Source organism: Rhopalosiphum padi, chromosome 3, assembly GCF_020882245.1.
Source record: "Rhopalosiphum padi isolate XX-2018 chromosome 3, ASM2088224v1, whole genome shotgun sequence".
Classification (NCBI taxonomy): Eukaryota; Metazoa; Arthropoda; class Insecta; order Hemiptera; family Aphididae; genus Rhopalosiphum; species Rhopalosiphum padi.
The window spans coordinates 46,210,890-46,233,107 of NC_083599.1; the positions used below are offsets into that span (position 1 = coordinate 46,210,890).

General features: G+C 26.8%; 2 protein-coding genes across 3 annotated transcripts; one reads left to right on the top strand and one right to left on the bottom strand.

Annotated features, from left to right (window-relative positions):
* Positions 1-5,775: 5,775 nt before the first annotated feature.
* On the top strand, positions 5,776-13,654 carry LOC132926798 (sodium channel protein Nach-like). Its single transcript, XM_060991204.1, has 8 exons — positions 5,776-5,961; positions 6,087-6,229; positions 8,548-8,701; positions 9,116-9,410; positions 11,438-11,497; positions 12,515-12,650; positions 12,961-13,079; positions 13,342-13,654. Exons 1-8 carry the CDS (start codon positions 5,854-5,856, stop codon positions 13,587-13,589), a joined length of 1,263 nt encoding a protein of 420 aa, XP_060847187.1. The 5' UTR covers positions 5,776-5,853; the 3' UTR covers positions 13,590-13,654.
* A 2-nt stretch (positions 13,655-13,656) lies between these two features.
* Positions 13,657-21,652, bottom strand: LOC132926797 (uncharacterized). 2 transcript variants are annotated; one of them, XM_060991203.1, is made up of 15 exons: positions 21,287-21,652; positions 17,811-17,996; positions 17,690-17,735; positions 16,726-16,931; positions 16,554-16,644; positions 16,394-16,482; positions 16,150-16,286; positions 15,902-16,085; positions 15,641-15,834; positions 15,417-15,576; positions 15,258-15,344; positions 15,106-15,186; positions 14,939-15,033; positions 14,714-14,862; positions 13,657-13,937 (listed from the first exon to the last, which is right to left on the bottom strand). In XM_060991203.1, exons 2-15 carry the CDS (start codon positions 17,976-17,978, stop codon positions 13,879-13,881), a joined length of 1,746 nt encoding a protein of 581 aa, XP_060847186.1. In that variant the 5' UTR covers positions 17,979-17,996; positions 21,287-21,652; the 3' UTR covers positions 13,657-13,878. The 2 variants fall into 2 exon arrangements, with proteins under 2 accessions (XP_060847186.1, XP_060847185.1); XM_060991202.1 differs by having other exon boundaries at positions 15,094-15,186; positions 21,287-21,650.
* Between the last annotated feature and the right edge of the window lie 566 nt (positions 21,653-22,218).

Consider the following 22,218-nt stretch of genomic DNA (forward strand, 5'->3'; position numbering starts at 1 on the left):
TAAATAATAATTAGATTTATTATATTATACTATTACCTATTACTGGTTGGTAAATGGTAATATTTTAATTTCTGAAAAAATTAAAGGAGACGCAGAAAAAAATTCTATTGAATTGGTTGTCTTTACTCTTTATTAAAATCTTCATAATCTTAATTTTCAAAAACTGAACTGAAGATACCAAGTATTGCAGCATGCTATAACAAGACCAAATATGATACTTATTAAAATTGTAAATATACTTTAAAGACTATAAAATTATAGAATATGCTCAAATATATGTTTTAAAAGAAATCGTATTTTAACCATATTTTCTTACATAATATTGACTTTTATATAAAATAGGTAATAAACAAAAGAAGAAAACAGGGGTAATCGCTGTGCTGTGCATATTTAGCATGTTTTGATTGTACTTCATAATTTAGTAGGCCAGAGTAATAGATGTGTTAAATTTGAATTCATTAATAAATTATTAAATAAGGAAAACTATTCTGAACTCTCTTTCGCGGTGTGTATCAACAACTACTACTTACAGTGGCGTGTTTTGTCAAGGAGAGAATATACATTGACAAATATATCTTTTCCTCGACGGGAGGGAGGGAACACTTACTATCACCACCGTTTCTCAAAAATATTGAGAATTTATATACTTACTATCAGTAAGTACACATATGACATATGAATTTATAAAACTGTAAGAAAACCACAAGAATCAACATGTAGGACGAAAACAGTAAAAAATAGTGCACTTGCGCGAGTATGCGACTATAATTTATGAGTACCTAGTGAATTATTATGCTTGATTAAAAATAAAGTAATACAATAATAAATTATAAAAATAACTTGTAATTTATTGTTAATTGTATTTCATTTAATTATTGGAATTATTAATAATATTATATAATATATACATGACCTGCAATATGTTTTAAAATAGCAACAATATAGTGTAGGTGCAGACAGATTATTATCGAACAGTTTAATTAATGTATGCAAATAAGTATACAAATAATACAGAAATAAACTCAAACTCTTTTTAAAAAGTATTTATTTTATTATTCAAATTTTTTTTAATCGACATTTGTATCAAAAATATTATTATAGATGCTATATCCTATTTATTACAATTTACCTACCATCATAATTTGCGCATTTTTTAATTTTTTTTTTTTTTGGTAGTGAGTGTTTGAAATTACGTGTGTAAACCAATGCCTTATGCCCAATAAGAACTTTAATTCTTCAAATCACACGTAAAAAAATCGATAAAATTATATTATCTAACATACGAGTAGTAACATTACAATAATTCACTATAATGTTGATAAAAATAATTTAAAACGTATAAATTGATTAATTATATAGTAACCACTAGCCAGTATTATAGGTACTTATATATAACATAGAATATATAATTTTTTTATCCTGTTTCTGGATTACCACTAGATTAAATATACCTAGTATTATAATATTCTTAAAAAATATTATACATAATACTGAGTTTATTTAGATTACTTTTCCAATATTTTTTTGAAAATTAAAATTGTCTTCAATTCTTTTCATTTTAATCTCTACGACTAGTATAAAATTTGCATATTTCAAATAATAAATAAAAAATTATTGAAATATGAGAGTTTTTCCTAAGAGGAAAATGTTTATACTAAAAACGTGTTGGCTCCGAAACTTTTAATTATTAAATTACCTTACTTTACAGACTTACAGTTTTACAAATGTGCAACGGGCTACAGAAACATTGGTGCTAATTAATAAGGTTCAACCGCAAAACTATGTGTAAAATCATATATAAATAGGTAATATTTTGTTTGGTACTGCGTAGTACGTATATATCTGCACGCATGTGATAAACATATAAACTGTTTGTTTTTAAACAATACAAGAATTATATTTTCCCCGTAGAAAATGTACCTACCTAAAGTGTCAATAAGACTTAAAAAATAAAAAATAAAATCATAACATTATGTCATTATGATTCGAATATATAATATTTTACTATATATTATACTTGAGCGTTGATCAACTACTTTGTTCGCTTTAGATGTAAATACGCATTGAAATATTGAATAATGTAAACATACAATCTATGTAAATAATAATTTGTACTTATATTTCGACGAATAAGGCAAGAACTATATAGTTGGTGATTGACGATTGTATGAACAATAAAACTACATAATTAATGGGCCTATATATTGACAAACAAACGAAAGACATGAAAACCTCTTAAATAGGTATACGTCATTTTTTAACATATATTGTACTGTTCATTACTCTCGTGATATAAAATAGTACAAATATTGATATAATGAAAGTTGGATAGCTATATATATATATGTATAATGTAAGGAGGTTTATGTATATACGTAAAATACACCTTAATTAATATTGAATCAACTGTTTGGAAAATTAACGATAGCTTTTCTATTGATAGCAAAAATTATTGTAAATTATTAATTCGATGTTTATTGAAAAATTTACCTTTTTTTTTTATAAACAGTTTACACATAATATTCATAATAATATTAAAAATATTAGACAGGTACTATTATTTTAACCAAGACGTCAAACAAATATTATACAAATCCGAACCGTAAAAACGGTTTAGATTTATTATACCGTAAGCAATAGACATATCAGATTCAAACGAAAAACACCTACACACAGGACTGCGAAATTGTTTGAATGATATTGGTATTCGGTATACGCCTCCAATTCGTTGGATTAAAATCGACCGTTATTGAAATAATCGATACAGGTAATAATAATTCAAGTATAGTATAGTCATATCTGATCTTAATATTCGTATATATCGCGTAGTATAATTGTCATAAATTATATTTTCTTTATAAAATATCAAACATAGTTTGTAAATAAAAATATGAATTAATAATAAATTTAATATAATACGCCCTACGGGCATGACCTTTGTTTGTGTAACATATTGAACGTCACTATTTCGTTTCTAATATAATGGTCCGCGCGACCAGCGGTGATATTTTTATTTACTAGTACCTACTTAGTAGTTGCACTTATACCTATAAATAATGATTGGGTTCGAATTATTATAAAATATACAATTTATCGATACACCTTTTTATACCGACGATTCTATTCTACCACCATGAAGTCTGTAAAAACATTCTGGACCGATTATTGCGAAAAGAGTTCATTGCATGGTCTCCGGTACGTCGTCCACAAGGAAGCAGCTCCTTGGGAAAGGTAAGAACACTAAGAACTACAATTTAATAATAACTATCTCTGTCCAAAATCAGAATTAACAATTCATTCAGTCTATTAGCATAACCAATCGACATTATACGGCTATACGAGGTATAGTATATATTATACAAGGCTGGGCAAGTTAAATAATTATTTTAACTCGTTAAGTTAAGTTAATACAGAAAAATGTAAGTTAAGTTTAAAGTTAAAAGTTACTTTTTTTATATATTTAACTTGTTAAAAGTTAATTTGAAAATACCAAATACAAAAGTTTTTCAAAATACAATTATTATATTTACGTGTGAACCTATTATAAAAATTTATTGACAAATAAACCTATAAATTACAATGATATTATTGATAATTGCACAATCTTACAGATTATATAGGAGACAATATTCACAATCCGCAACATTTGTGTAACTTGTATTTTTTTTATCATAAACTTATTAATACAATGAAAATATATGCCACATGAGATAGGTACCCAATGGTGCCATTTTCCTATATACATATATTACTTGTTTATACAACGCAGTCTAAAAATCGTTAAGAAAATTATTTTAAATATTAATTTTAATTGAAAATTGTGAATCTGAGTTATACATTAGTAACAAAATTATTATTTTTATTTAATTTAACATTATTAACAATTTTTCTATTTTATTTATAATATCTTGTAATAGATTATTGTGGGCAGTGTTGATGGCAGTCGCTAGTGTCACTATACTTGTTCATCTGTACGCTTCGTGGAAAACTTTCTCGTATTCGTCGATGCAAATCGTAGTGGATGATCCTCGATTTCCACTTAGCAAAATCGACTTTCCGGCAGTAACAATTTGTTCCGTAAACAAAATTCTTTATTCGAAAGCTAAAAGATTGATTTTAAGGTACGAATTAAATTTATTATTGATATTTTAATATAAGTAACAGATGCTTATGAGTACTTCAATATATATCTTAACATACGTTACTGACACAAAACAATTGTAAATTTCAAAATAAAATGTGTTTTGTCAGTCATCAGTTTATAAAATTGTAATTTATTGATTTTGATACCAACATATATGACTTTAAATAAACTTCTAAAAAACTTAATTAACGATTACTATAATTATAAATATAGGATGAGAATGGTAAATTCGTCACAAAAAAACGAACGTCATGAACATAAAAGGGATAATAAATTTACTTATGCTCCTATTACATAATATATTTAAGTTATAGATAGGCAATTGATGAATTAAAAAGTCAAGTTATATGCTTAACTAAGTTTTTAAATTTTTAAAAGTATCTTTTAATGTAGTGACTTAAAACTCGTTCCAATATATGCAGTTACTAAAAAGTTGTTAATTTTATAGTCATGTAGTTAAATTAATTTTTATTTTTAATAGAAATCCCAAAAATATAAAATATATTTTGTTTTTTATTATTTATTATTTTTATAAAATTATAAAAATTATTTATAAATAATGTTACAATATGTATAATACATTTTAGAATGACAAAGTATTGAATGCACTATAGATATTTCTAGATTTCAATAGAATCAAAATCAAAATAACCTATTTAATTAATACAACTTATTATTAATTTATATAAAAAATACAGTTTTCCCAAATATATCAACTTAATTGTAGATATTTCAATTTTTACCAAATTTTTGGAATAGCATTTTCAATAAATTGTATTTATTACTTTTAAAATATTTTCATATCGAACTATATATTTTATAAATTTTAAAATTTTATGATTTTTTTATAAAAAATTTCTTTTATAAATTTTGATAAACTTGTATGAGGAACATTATTGTATTCAATTTTTAAGACTTAACTATAAAAATCGACCTTTTTATAATTTTTTAACTTTAAAATAGAAGAGCTTAAATAAAAAAAAATCATGCATGTTATGTAAAAATCTTGTTTTATATTTTTGGTTTATATATTATGCATAAATTATAAAACCATTGACATTATTTTCATAATATAGCTAATGCTATTGTATCGTACTTCATTGAATATTACTTATTATACCTATATATATCGAATTTTATCGTTTCGGCATACCTATTATAATACGACTGTTTATATCACACTTATTTATTGTAACACGATAATACTCAATGCATGTTCATAATATTGTGTTAATTGTGTACAAATTATGTACAAGTGTACAGGTAAAATGGTGTTAATTAACTCAAATGGTGACGGTGAATATTTTTCGAGTACAATGATTGTATGTACTTATTTGACGCTTTTGGTTCTAACGGTTTAAAAGTTAAAATACAAAAATGGTTTTGGCGATATATACATAAAAGATATGTATTAGTATTATTATATATTAGGTAGATGTATTACAACTATAACTTTTAAACGGGCTTTCCTATAAATACACTCTTGTAGATAATAATTATATTTATATTTATATAACAACAAAGTTATAATTATTGCACAGCATGTCTATAATATAGACTTTAATGACTAATACTCTATATATTATACAAAAATAAAATAAAATAATAATAACTACACTGTATCGTCTGTATCGCCTGTGTGGTTTGTTTTTAGTAAATACGAAAACGAACCAGAATTGAAAAAAAAATACGAAAACTCTTTATACATTATGGAAATTTTACAATATCCATACTACAAAGATCTTATAGACTTCGCTGAAACTAACCCTGTTCTGATTGATTTTCCATCAGAGAATATCTCCGATCTCATGTTGAAAGTAATACTTATAGTTATATCTTATATATTACATGCAGTATAATTCACAAATATATATTTTACACCATTATCTACTATTATTAATTAGTATTATTATATCATCCATATTGTCGCGATGCGTTCTAGCTTATGCCCACTGTTGACGAGGTGTTTGATACGTGTTACTGGAGAGGCACTGGTTTCAATTGTTCGGATATACTACGACTGCAAAGAACCGAAGAAGGATTTTGTTATTCGTTCAACAGCAAGACGTCGGAAAGGATGGCAAAGTAAATACTAAATAATAACATCATAATTTATCAAAATATGTATTATTCTGTCTTGTTTCAATTCATCCGTTATTCTTTTGATACGTGTGATTTGTCAATATTCAATCAATGTGCTAATACTATTATGTTTATGTAATATATAGGTATTACTCTTAGTTTAATATATTATTTCTGTATTATATAGGTAATTAAATTAATAATCTGTAATACGGTACTGTCGTGAAATATTTGCAAAAATAATATTTCCTTAAAGGGTTTTAGAAATTAATTTAGTTTAGAAATGTTTCACTAAACTGAATGATTAATTTAGCATCGACTCAGCAATTATTTAGTACTATTGTCTATTATAGTATTAATATAGACAATATAGTGTTATATTATATGTCTATTGTTTATTCGTATTTAGTAAGGTAGTATAATACAAGTATGCCATGTATGATGTAATAGTAATGTACGTGTACGGCATTGGTAATGGTAAATATAAGTATAATTATAAATTTATAACACCGTTCTTAAATTGCTGTAGGCTAACTGTACGTATATACTACACAATACAGTCAATACAGTATACGCGTATATGGTATATTCAATGAATTAAAACCCTATAAAAGCAATACTTTAACAAAATTATTATATTGATATATATCAAGTAAAACATAAAATTAAAAAAAAAATTAAACGCTAGGTAAAATTGTAATTAAATATGTCTTTGCCTACTGATAAAAACAATTTAACAAGTAGGTTCTTATTATAAAAAAGCCTCTGTGAAATTTGAACCCGTATTTTTTTTTTAGCGACAATATTGGCAATTGACTTTATTATTAATGTTCCCGAATTTCCATATGGCATAATTCTAAATGTGCATACTGAATAATAATATGCCAACATCCAGCCACCGAAAATAGTATATAGGCATACGTTTTTTGGCATCAACAACTGATGAGCATTTTATAACGAAAATACTAAAATTGTACCTACTGCATATTCTCAATTTATACTAGAATTTAGCACAGAAATCAACAGTTACAATATTATAATATATTCTAATGAAACTTGGTATTTTCAATCGATGACAATATAAAGTATTTATAATGAATTGTAAATTACAATAAATTAAAATACATCTTTATAGTTCATAATCGTATCGGGCATTATTATATATTATACAATACTGCAGTTATGTGAGGCGAGGCACCTTTAAGTATATTTATTATTATTTAAAAGAGCAACTTTTATTTAAAGTCATTAATAAAATACAGAACTTACAAAGTTACAACACATTAGAGCTGTGCCGTATGTAACCGTAGAATCAGTCATTTCTACTAGTCCTACTATAATATTCATTTTTAAATTACCAGTTATACCACAGCCCGAGCATCGCCATTTAACAATGACATTTCCAATACTCGAGTTACTACGGAAAAAGTTAAAAAAAATATTAATACCTAGTATACCTATACAATGTTATCATTAATTTTAAAAATATTTAGTGAGAGTATTTCGATAGCATCGAGTATGGATTATAGGTATAAGTTATTAGTAGAAATAAACGGTATTAACAATGAACATTAAAATTAGCCAAAGTTGCTTATATGATTTGGTTGAACACTTATAGTTGAAATAGTAATACTTACGTATTATATTTGTACTACAAAATTAAAAAAATAACGACTATTTTCACTAAAATAAATAATTAAACCCGTTATCACAATTAACAGCTATAATATAATAATTAAATTAAATTAAAGTATTAAATATAGTTTTAAATAGTTGTTTATTTTGACTATAATATAATATATAAATTATATAAATATCATATATAATATATACCAAAAAAAGTATCATTCGCTCCTATGATTTGGAAATGTAAAGGATGCTAAAATTATATAACAATTAATGAATTAAATAACTTTTTAAATGTGTATAGATAATAGACATTATACATTATACAGTATTATATTACGTAAAAAGTCCAAAATGTTTTTATTTAGAAAAATACACAGTAAGGGAAAGATACAGAAGACATAATGTTAAATAGACGATATTCCAGAAATGCTTGTTTTATTTTCATTTTATTAAATGATGATTCAGAGTATTCTTTAGTTAATTACCTATCTAATAATATGATGTACACTTACGTTATACCTGAAATCTGTTTTTAATTCGGGTTTTTATATCAAAATAATAGTTATAATGATGTGTATATTTTTAAATATTTTAAATATTTATTTAAAATTTTTAAGGAACTAAATTTCACTATATTATACAACTATATTATATAGCATCTGTAATCGTTTTGTGGTTTTCACTGTTTTCAGTGACAGCGAATTCAACCCACCGATCGCCAAACCAAACGGCAAGCTGATACCGCTCAAAAACAATGTTGCGGGCAAGATGACAGGACTCGAGTTGATCATGAAGAGTTTGGTCACTGAATACTTTCCGAACGACAAGCGATCCAAAGGATACAACGTACGGCATGTTCGCGTTATTGAAACTCGGGGACGCTATAGCTTATATATAATGGGCAAAACATTATATATTTTTATATGCATATAATAAAACTAGTTTCCTGTGCGTTGTACACATTCATCAATAGTGTGTATAGTGTGTGTGTGTGTGTTTGTGTGTGTGTGTGTGTGTGTGTGTGTGTGTGTGTGTGTGTGTGTGTGTGTGTGTGTGTGTGTGTGTGATTATTGTAAAAAAAAATGGCGAGATTCATATTTTATATTTTATATATATTGACGCATGCGCACTCAAATTTCATCAATAATCGACCAATCGACGCCTAATATTTGATGTTAAAAAGCGTAGGGTGTTACGTGATCACGGTTTAAATGTTTTCAATTTGTATGTCAATCAACTTAGGTATTGATTTGCTTGCAGATAATGATACACACGCCCGAGGACTTCCCGGACATTTCAAGCAGCTACAAGGTGTACAGCGAACTGAACCAATCGTCGCGGATATCGGTGAGCGTGAGTCACATACGGGCAGACGATTCACTACATCGACTCGACGAAAAGGACCGTAAATGTTTCTTCTACGAGACGCGGACGACGAAAACGAAGAACTTCCCGTCGTCCAGGAGTAACGCCGAGGACAACTGTTTCAGCGAGTGCCGACTAAAGATTACTTATAAAATGTGCAATTGCACGCCGTACTACTTTGACGTGGAAGGTATAACAATACGTTAATTGAATAATTATAGACATGGCTTATTATTACATATTAATATTATATTAAACCGGGTAAAAATATAATATATATAATAATTTGGATCATAATATTCCATACAGGTTAATTTTAAGCTTTTATCGAACGGATGTTCATCTCTTGTTCTCTTCGTCTTCACCCAAATGACGACACATACTTATTTTATTATCGTAGATTATTACTTGCTGAAATATACAATTTACATGTTTCAATATATTTTATTACTCAAACACTTTGTAAGCCATTTAAAAGACATCATATCCCTATAGCAGTCGCCGGTCTAGCCCCTAAGTATTTTTTAAATTTTAAATCAAGATAGAAGGTGATCCTTCCAGTGTTTCTAATAAACGATCTATAGCTAAATTTTTAAAATATTATCAATCATAACAAATTAATTAATTTAATTTTTATTATTTAAATTGTAAGACTTGTAAGCAAATTCCAGTATTCCAGTATTAACTTTCAAATATATAAATATATATATAGACCACCAATAAGGTTCATCGAAAACCTAAAAATCATAAAGAATTGTTTTCTGTAATTATCATTATAATATTTATAGCTACAAATTTACAAATAACTAAATTTAAATAGATATACAAATCGTTTTTTATAAACATAGCAATATAGCATATATGTATATTGTATATTGTATATATATATAAATATAGGTATATAATGTATAATGTATATACTATAAAAGCCGAGTCATTTGGATTGGTGGAAGGGAGTGTTAATTTCTAATTTTTCGTTTTTTTTTTAAGCATCTCCTTTTGTCTACTAACAGTAAAATAACCGATAAGTAATTTAAAACTTATATTGGATAATGGATCAATAATATGACGATATGTATTTTTTCTTATTTTTTAAAAATACCTAAATTCTTACTGTGGTCTGATAAGTGATAATTAGGTAGTGAGTAGTGACTCACTGCAAAAAGTAAACTGATAACATTAACAAATTATATGATAAACGAATTACGACAACAAATAATAAGAAGAAAATCGCATTTATAGTTATTTATATTTTAAATTGCATCGCCTACCTACTACTGCTACAACAGCTATAAGGGCTCGGGAATTATTACATCGAAAACCGTGAAAATATGTAAATATAAAACTATAACTACTTATATTCAATATTCACAAACAAATAATGAAAGGCAATACCTAACGTCCTAACCTACGTTAACCTATGCATATTTGCATGCAATTAAATTTGTACTTGTCTTGCAGGTACCTAAATGGCTAAATATATAAAAAAAAATTATAAAATTCTATTAAAACATAATAATATATTATTATATAAGTATGAGACGTATTTTCTACGTTTTAAATATACAATAACATGTACGTGAGATTTGCCTTCACGTAGCCACAGTAGATCTAAGGCTAATCAAACAAATTTCGAATTTATTATACGTTGAAAATCCTAACATATTTGATCACGTTTATCGTTGTCCTATGCTATGGCGTTATTTTCAAAAGTAGTATTTTCTTCACAATATCTCAAATCAGGGCTGATCGTGTTGTCATATTCTTCAATAAGAACTTATGCAGTGATTATAATTAATTATTTTACTGAGCAGCACTTACGGTTTGTAATCAAATATTGAATCAAATCGTCATCTCCTTTTTCATAAGATAAATTGTATGTTGTCAATCTTCTAGCAGAAGAACGAGTAGCGTAAATATGGTGTTATTGCTGTTAACATTTATCGTTCCAGAGATTGTAACTTTAATATGATTGAAATTTGTTTCTTCAAAGTTCAATTCGTGTAAAAGACGAAGACCATCCTTATTCAATTTTCTTTTTGTGCTTTTATGGAAACTCTTTTCGTATTTGACTTAATTTTACTTATATATGTCGTGCTAATAAATCACTACATCATTGTAATTTGGTAATGATTTCAAAGTAGTCTGCAAATATTTTGGTACCAACAATTACAAAATTGAAATAACGTGACTGGACTAAACATTCGATTTCTGTAGTTATAGAGAGCAAGCAACAATGTGGAATTGAACACATACAATGTCTCAGCAAAATCAAAGGTACTTAATACTTTTAATATTATTAATTATTATCTATATGATTTATGATTAACGATGAGTTAGATACACACAAATTATATTGTGTATAAATGAGAGTTGTACAACATTTATTAATAAGTATCTACCTATCGGAATAAGTGGACAAGTGGGTATCGTTCTGATGTTCTTTGGGTGTCGAATGAGTTTATGTAATTTATTTTATAAATTTAAATTCAATGAGATGTTATTACATACGAATAAGGAATAACGTTTCTGAGCGGAGACGGACCGTCAACCTATATCACTAAATATGATATGCTCGCAGTGGCGTACGGTAATATTTTATATTGTGTAAGCGCCAAAATAAAATTTTAACTTAAAACTAAAAAAAAAGTATTTTATTGGTAAAAATTAGTATTCAGTCTATATATATATATAAATAGAAACGGCAAATAAAACTTGATTCTTCCTAATTACCTATAATAATTATCTATATTCTATAATATTATGCTGTAAGAAATTATTATAATATTATTATTATATACATATACATTTAAATTTGTTTTGTAGATCGTCAATGGTTGACAACAAAATAATATTGTCATTTTTTAATGTACTCGTGTAATATTATAAAATTGTATTAATAATGAAAATAATCCGAAATGCAACGGCAAAATATTGAAATTACGTTTTAAAAAATATCGATATGCACAGCACTTTTAACCGCTATATAAAAACGAGGATATTCTCTTTCTCCGCTATCGGTCATTCCTATAATAACGATACGAGCCAAGCAATCTAAAATACGAGCACTTTTTTAAAGAAATTGTCTATATCTACGCTATACGAAAAAATTTAATTTAATTTCTTTCGAAGAAACCTGATAAATGTATTATAATTATAATTTTAATGTACAAGCCGCATTGTTTAATTGTTATTTAACATAATAAATTAATAAATGTTAAACTATTTATATAAATCATAAAACAAACCATAAATGAGTTAACAATTTTAACAGCTGTTGATCGGGTTTTATAGTGCTTCAACACAACGCTCGGGAATCGGAAGAAGAATTTGGATTTCTTAAATGGAGTGCACAGGAGTTCATGAATTGCAGTTGCCCACACCCGTGTTCGTTTGTTGGATACACGACAGAAATCCGTAATTATGCAAAGTAGGTACCTACATAAATTGGTAACCGTGTGTCAAGGTAAGCAAGATATAGGTTGTGGTAATGTAGGCTTTATGTTTATAATTTTAATTTGACGTCTTGTGAATTCAATATTATTTACCATGCATTGCTTTCAAAACTACCACTCAGATTTATTGTTTATAGTCTTGGTGATCAGGAATTTTTGTTTTCTTTCAATTTGGTCGATACAAGAAATTAGAAAATATAGAAAAAAATTTAATATCTATAATCTATATAATATATAAACATGTTTTGTGATACTGCTGTGTATAAATCCTAGTTGTTCTTTTAGGGATTTCTTGGCTTATACAACATTTCCACATGCTTATACACACATAGAAGTACATTACAAAGAAAGATTTGCTATCAGTTACCTAAGGTCCATGAAGTACACTACACAAGATTTATTAGGTAAGTTTAACCAGTTTCATAATTCTAAAATTGGTGTTTACATATCTTAGGCTTAAATTGATTAAGTCATTCAAAGTTGATTTACTAATTTACAATTTCTAATTAATATTATTTGAATATCGTATTTGATCTATAAGTGTCATTATACAAGTATAGTATTAAATAACATATTATAATATACTATATTGCACAATTTTATGCATCAACATTAAGAAATGTTGTCCAAAAATTAATGTTAAATTCATATTTTGCATTTTATTAGTGACATTTGGTGGGATGGCAAGTTTATTTCTTGGTTGCAGTTTGGTCAGCGTGGTAGAGCTCATTTACGTTATCTACAAATCATTAATTATGTTTAAACATAGATATACCAAAGTCCATACACCTTCAAAACATGAACAGCAACTTGTTTTATATCGCCGCCAACGTAATGCATTTCATTTTTGCAAACCTCTGTACAAGCCACCAGGCATCACATTACCAGAATTCTGTGAGAAAGTCAAATATTAAGTAACATAATAAGTGATATACTTTGTACATTTATACACTTAAAAATACAAACAAAATATCACTGTCATTTGCATGTATACATAGCATAATAATACTGATGATTTATATTTTTTAAATAAGTATTGTTTAACAAATAAATTAAAACTAATATCAATTATTTTAAAATATAATATTACACTATTGTATTTTATCACACGGTAAATTTGGCATTGCAGTAATATAACATTATAATATATAAAAAAAAAAAAAACAAACAAACAATAACTTAACTTAACAAAATATTTGGAGATTAATTGTCTGAATTATTTTCTCTGCTATCATTGTCTCTGAATAAAATGGTTTCAAGTACTAAAAATTAAATTATAAAATGTACATTTAATTCTAAAAAAGTAAAAGTTAAAACTAAAATTCTAAAAAATAGGTGATTTTATAATCATATTTCACTTTATGTAAAAAATAAATCTCATATACCCTAATACCGTTTATTTTTTCATCATATAAGAGTTATTTTTTAATCAAAGATTTAAATTGATTTAAAAAGCTATTAAGATTTAAGAAACTTCCATGTAATATTATTATATTTGATAATTTTAGGCACATTAGTTTATACTATTCATGCATAAATTATATACTATATAATATTTTTGGATGAATTTTGTGATTTTTTTATGATAAAACAAAAATTTAATTAACATTTTGATCATAAATAGTTTATTTGCTATACTCTAAACTAGTTTCTTTTGATTTTGAAATAAAATAATAAAATAGTATATTCAACTTGATAATAATATTAATAATTATTAACACAATAAATTATGAATTTATAAAGAAGCAAACTGTTGAATGGATCATGTAAGTAAAAGTAAAAAAAAAATGAACTGTGCATATATGAAGATCCTATATCAAAATCAAAATATGAAAAATTGCAGATAATGACTAGGAAAAAATAACTTTGTCTACCCACACTCAGCCATAACCTCTAATTTAAGTTTGCATAATTATTATTATACATTCCACTCAAGTATCACTAATAAGGACTCTCGAGTAACTTAAATAAGTCTACAACTTGGTCATATTCTCATTCTAGCTCGTATATATTTTTATTTAACTTGATTAATTCTTACTTCTGAATATATTATCGACACAGTTAATATTGGTTGCCGAGACTGACATACCCCATGATTTCATTGGAATATGTAACGAATCATCCATTATATCTATACTTGCAATACCCCTAGTAAGTATTATATCGTCATATTCTGGTAACTCTTTTCTAAAAAAAAATAATAATTATTGCCCATTATTTTAAATGTTATGATCATAATATCAACAATTTATGTATTACAAACCTTATTCTCTTCATAAGTTCAATACCACGTTTTTTGGCTTTATATGATAACTGAACCATATCCAATGTATCTTTATCGTCAAATAAAGCATCTGGCTGAAAATTTAAATGCAATGTAAACACCAATATTTATACAAATGTTGAGTTATTCTTTACCATTGAACTAACATCAAGAGAAGAACTTGTAGAGCTATTAAATGCAGACAATGATTTATGCAAAAATGTAGGGGAGCCATTATGTGCCGATATCTACATTAACATAAAATACAATAAAATATTTTAATATTTTAAAAAATGTATACAAAATATTATTAACTGACCAGAGTAGGCAACATAGCTAGTGATGAATTTGCTGATGAAGAAAGATTTTCGTTTTTAGATGGTGGAGGTGAATGATCTCTGGATGTCTAAATTATCAACAAAATTAACCACCAGACAGTAATATTAAGTTGATAAAAAGTCTAATAAAATTTACTCACAGCAGGCGGTTGTGGTAATTTATGCCAATCATCAACATGATCATAGAAATGTAAACTCTTTTGTTCCCAACCATCACTATCATCTTCTTGAGAAAACCCGTCTCGACCATGAAAAGATGCTGACCTCAATACCGGATTACCAGAGTTTTCAACATTTTTACTAAATTTGAAATTAATTTTAAGAAAAATATTCACAAAAAATACAAAATAAATAAATTACTAACTCCTTGGAAGATGACGGTTTTTGATGATCTTTTTTCTTTCCTTGAGCAGCTGCTTTTAATGGGTCATAGTTTTTACGTCGCTTCCAATTTTCCAATTCTGTTTCTTTATTTGGAGTTTGAACTTTGTTGCAAAGTATACTCGAGTTCCATTTTTTTTTTGATGATAAATTTTTACGAGCAGACAACAATGGTGACTAAAATAATATAAAACGAATTCTTTTTAATTTTACAATGTTTTAAAATAAGTATAACTCTGCATACTGAATTTGGTTGGGGCACTCTGGATGTTCTTAAACTATAACGTCCACAGTCAACTCTTGACAAAGATGAACTTAAATTTTGGCTTGAAGGCTTGTATAAGTTAGATTTATCATTGACAGTCTTGGAATCTACAATTTTTTTATTTGTATCTTGTTGCAGTTTTGTAAATCTATCACGACGCAAGCTAAAATTATTTAATACTTAATTAAAATTTGAAAATTTACTTAAAATAAATTAATAGATCATACTTAAAAGTTCGATTATATTGAATAGCAGTGTGACCAGTTTTTTCAACTTTAGCTTCTAGCATAGAAACACAGTTCTCAGCATCTTTTAAAAGTAATCTGGTATCGTCATCACTGTTAATACTCTTAGCACTATTTTCCTATAACAATCAGATATTATAAAATTATTTGTCATTGAATGAATTATATACTAACAAGCAAGTATTAATATAAATTTATTCATTCAAATTATTCTAACAAACCATACACTTAAGTCTTTTATACTAGATGCATTTGGCAACGGGATATTTGATTTCCTCGTATGTTTCATTAAAATTGGGGAATTAGGTTTGATGTCTAAGAAAAGAAAATTATTTTTATAAATTATTATTGAGACCAATTTAATTGAATTTAAACAGTACTCTCACCTGATTTTAGTAAAGGCTTTGGACTTGAAAGAGATGATTTATTTTGATTCAATTTTGAATGCCATTCATTGACCCAACTAGACCGTAATTTCTAAACAAAGAATTATAAATATAAATTAAACTTCACTGATAAATCAAAAATTATATTCATATTAAAAAATAACTAAATTACCTTAACCATTGAATTTGACTTTTTAAAATCATCAACACTATCGTCATAATCAGGCGATTGTTCAGATTTGTTATCATTAGATGTATCATTTCTTTCAATAATGTAAGTACCTGTACTACCAGTATCACTATTAGAAGAGGAATCATCACAGTCATTGGATTCTAGGTAATTGTTGTGAACTGGACTAGAATAAGATACTCCGTTGCCTAGAAACAAAAAAATTAAAAATTAATAAAATTATATTTTATTAATTGTCCTTAAATTCATAGATGATGTAAACAAAACCAAAACAAATTAATACGAGGATTAATATTAATTACATTGTTAAATTAAAATTAGATTTAGAGTACTTGAGTTCATAGTTATTTATCAACCATTAATAATTTTAAATTATTAATATATAAAATGGTATATAGTATTAATGTTTTTTTCTACTTAATTTCAATATTTTAAAGCATTACAATTTTAAATGTTGTTAAATAAATACTGTATACAAAATTTAAATGTATCTTTGCAATTTAATTAAGAGGACGTTATACCTGCATGTGTGGTCTCTCTCTCTCTTACTAATTTGCGTTCAGCAGAACATATTTTATGATGTTAGCTTTAATATTAGAGTAAATTTACCTATTATCAAACTTAAAGGTAATATTATTATCTAGGGCATCTTATAGGCTTTTATTGATATCTTAATTTATAAGTGAGTTATAGTTATGTAAAATATTAAAACTTTAAAATGCTCGTAATTCGCATAAAAATTAAAACATTAATAAAAGCCTATGAAATGCCCTAGATAATATTATTACCTTTAAGATTGATAATAGGTAAATTGACTCTAATATTAAATTTAACATCACAAAATGTACTCTGCTGAACACAAATTTACTATGATCTACAATAGTAAGACAGAGACAACACATGCGGGTATAACATCCTCTAAGTACATCTATTGAAATAAACTCACCTTTAGAATTAGACATTGTAGTTAAAGATGACGTATCAGCTTTTGTCTAAAATAAAAAATTATGAATTAATTAAGTAAAAGTATATATTTTAGTAATTTATAATATACAATAATACATTACCGTTGTTGACTGAAAAACATTGTTGACGGGTAATGATAGATTGCGTTGATGTTTACGAACAAAGTTATTAATGTTTGATTCATTTTCACCAGAATCTCTTATTTTTTGCCCATTCAGTCTTGATGATGCTTGTGTTGTTTGCTCTCTCCACTTATAATCTGAATTCATATTTTTTTTTCATAAAACCTATAAAAGGAATCATTAAATTTAATAAAATACCATTGATATATATTATATAAATTTATATATTTATTTCTAACAACATTTTTATGTTTAAAATTAAAATATACAACTATTTAGTTAGAATGTGTTGGAAAATGAGTGTTATAAAATATTATCATAAAAATCAACATATAAATATCATATTTTTTTAAATGCCACAAGAAAAAATTTAAACATTAAAAAAAAACTGTAGTGTTTTTGCAGTTAAATTAGGTCTAGGTAAATCCAAAGTGGGATGCCACTATGTGAAGTATATTCCTCAACAACTTTTCAATGTAGTATTTATATTTCTAGAAACATTCCTATCATTAATTTATTTGTATAAAGTCTAATACAAAACAGTTTGATCATTTGGCAAATAATTATCATGATTATGGTAATAATTAGTAACAATGAATCTTGAGTCTATATAGATCAATTATTATAAATTAAAACCATAATTATATTGATAATACCTAGTACATAGGTAGAAGATAGTAAACAACAAACAATTTAAGTAAAATATTTGTATAAAATGTGTAAATAGTATGTAATTAATTTACTACATTTTTTGAATCTACAAGTTGATTTCAATTAATGTAGAATTTGTTCAAACCATTAAATAGACATTGAGTTTTACTTTCCTTAATATCCAATACCTACTGTTCTATTTATTTAAGAATAAATAAAACTACATTTATTATGGATTGGCTACTAAAACTTCTAAATAATTTATTATTAAACATAAAATTAATTACATGACGCTAAGAAAATTTCATTTAAATGTGTTTTTTATATCAAAGAAGTTTTAACATTTCAATAACAGTCCCTAATAAAAATGTGCAACTATGCAAACTTAAACATTTTTAAAGTGTATCTAGAGTCCATTTTATTCATTAAATTTTAAGGGCATTTAAATAATTATTTTATATTGGTGAAAATTGAAAATAATTAATAGTATAATATTTAAATTTAGAAAAAATAACTCGCAATAATTATTTGTGAGTGATTTTTGATTAAACTGTTGATTGTTGGACTACAATATTAATATTATTTATTTGTTTTTAACTAAAACAAAGTTAACTGACGTGAAACAGAAAACCATGGAATGGTATAACCGACAAATTTAATTAAGAAAAATGATACATTTTATGTACGTATGGAACTAATTATTATTATTGTTGTTTAACTAAATACAGAATAAACAAATAAAATAATCCTATTAACCACATATTTCACTAAAAAAAATGTTATTAATTAGTATTATTTACTTTAAAACAGTAACTTTCACTTCCTATTCCCCTAGATTAATTTTTATGAGTGCATTTTATACTAAATTATATGTTCTCTAATGTATGCTTTTTTAAAATATGAATAAATTAATTATAAATTCAACCTAAATATTGTAATAAATGTAATTAACATGACAATTACATTTGTAAGAATATATATATACCACATAGCACTTATAAGTTATGATGTTCAACCAAATACTATATCTATAACTAATTATATTACCTAACTTTAAACTTACTTAATTATTCCTTAGAAAATAAAAAATTGTGTAAAATGTAAATTATGTAGGTCAAATAAATATAAACCAAGTGTATATAACTCAATTGAAAAATAATTTAATATTTTTACACTAAAAAACCAAATGAAAAATTACTATTTTTTGTTTAAAACAATTTTAGTACCTAAAAACTACCTATACATAATTAATTACAAATTAGAATTTAAATAAGATAATTGGCAATAAAAACTCCACAGGTTTCTAAGTTTTTACCTCATGGTCTAAAAATATATATATCTATAAAAACTACAAATCTCAATCATTACCCAATTAATTGAAAAATCACACGGAACAAAAAAAAAAACAATACCTATTTGATTATTTATATGTCAATATATTATTATCATAATATGTCATATGACTGGTGTACTTAAATACATAATATTAATATTCTGTTCATACTTGATTTTTGATTTAAAACGTTACAACTTTATCAAAACAACATCTATGAAAAACTAGATACTTCTTAGTTATAAAGAAAAAATTAGATAAAATTATATAAAAAATGTATTATTATGAATAAGAAATAAAGAATACCTATGGGTAAAATTTAAATAAAAATATTACTAATTGCAAATTAGTTAGATGCCTAGTAAAGATTTTTATACTACATTCTAAAATTAATAATTATCAATATTATTAAAAATGAAAAATATTTAAACAAACTAAAATTCTTTTAACTATTGAAAAATACATAAATAATTTAGATATGTAAGTGTTACAAACCATGTACCTTTATAAAATTGAAATACCTAGATAATAAGGTATGAAAAATTAGTACATTTCAAAATAATCTACATATTTGAACATATTATTAAAATGGTATCTTAAACATACAAAAACTTGCTTATCAACACGTTACCACTGAGTAGATAATTAATAATTTTTTTTATGTATATTAGGTAAATATCCTTATTATTATTAAGTATATTAGCTATGATTTTTTAATAAAAAGTAATAAATCTATAATTTAATCAGTTGGTGAACAACAAAATGGAAAGTAAATTTATTATTTAAAAAAAAATTTAAGTCAATGTTTATCCTATTCATTCGCATCCAATTGGAAGAGGTTGTTTTATTTGTCTTCTGAAAAATGCAAGTAGGAACCTTCAAACAATATTCTCTCACTTTATTACTTCATGCGTATCTGAAGTATCCTTTTAAAAGTTTAAAACCATAACATATATTCTATTCTTTGCACAGAAAGATGCGAGTTATTTAGATCAATGAATATTTAAATAAGTAACATTGTCAATAATGATCACAAAAAAAATAAAAAATAGCCAATTTTGCTTTCCACATTTTGTGGAGTAGATGAAAGTATTTAATAGATATAACAACACACGAAACGACGCTCTGCGAGTGTCTGTCAGAAAACAACGCGATTCCTGGCAACTTGGCAACAAAAAAACTATAAACCTTATCGAATCGGGCCAGATGTCAATGGAATACAGGTCAAGTTCGACCGGGTCTAACAACGCTAATAGGCATGTTTTGCTGTTTCGTTTTAAATATAAACGCTATTTCAGTATAAACGCGTACGCGACATAGGCTCGTGTGGAATCCATCGCGCGTGTGACCGAAGGGCGGGGAGCAGCGAATGGGCAAAATAGTACGGAAATAGTCTCGGCCGCCGGCGTTTCGGACGTTACTGACGGTCGTCGGCCAAATATCTCCGGTACGACGGTCGAGACCAACTCACCGGAATCACAAGCAACTCTTCCGCACGGTTCTGGGCCGCGTCATGGTCTTGGAACGACGTAGATCGTGGCGGGCACGCGACTGAGGTTATCGGCGACTGCGATGTTTTACGAGAGCAGCGGAAGACCGAGTCGCGATCGCTGTTTAAAAAAATCGAAACGGTGTCCGACAATATTTACGGTGCTAACACTACTACTAATGCCTACGCCTCGGAAACTGACGGTACGCGTATAGACAGTGTCGTAGTCGTCGTCGTCGTTTTATCAGCGAATGACCACCAACTCTGGCGGAGATCGCTTATCACGACGAGAGCGCGCGCGCGCCAGGTCGGCGAGAAGTCGTCGGCAGCAGCTGCCGCGGTGGTGGTGCCGCGCGGCTGATTGTTATTGTTTTGTTATTGTGTGTTGTTATCGTAGCCGACGTCGACGTGTTGTATTTTGCCGTGGCGGTATTCCGTGGTTGATAACGTCAGACTCACTCGCGCACCACGACGAGGCAGTACCTACGAGTAGGCAATAGGCATACTGATGATAAGTCATTAGTGTTCGCCTAGGTAAAGACTGTACGCAAATACCATAAGTACATAGTATTTGCTGTACGTAATATCGTTTAAAATAAATAAACAGCTAGAAATTAGCTTAAACATTTTAAAAATTGCAACGGAATGTTCAGTGGCGGCGCCCGGGACGGGCAAGGTAGGGCCATGGCCCTAGTGCCCTACCGGCTACCACTGGCCTAACCTAACGCCTAAGAGTCTAAGACATAATAATATACTCATTTTTAATTTTTTATGGCCCCACCTTATAATTGTTGGCCTCCCATTGGCCCTACTTAGAAAAAAATCCTGGCGTCGCCACTAGAAATGTTTCAAGTTTACCACGACCTAATACTTTTTGAATTGCGAAAAAACAACAAAAATTGTACACGAACATT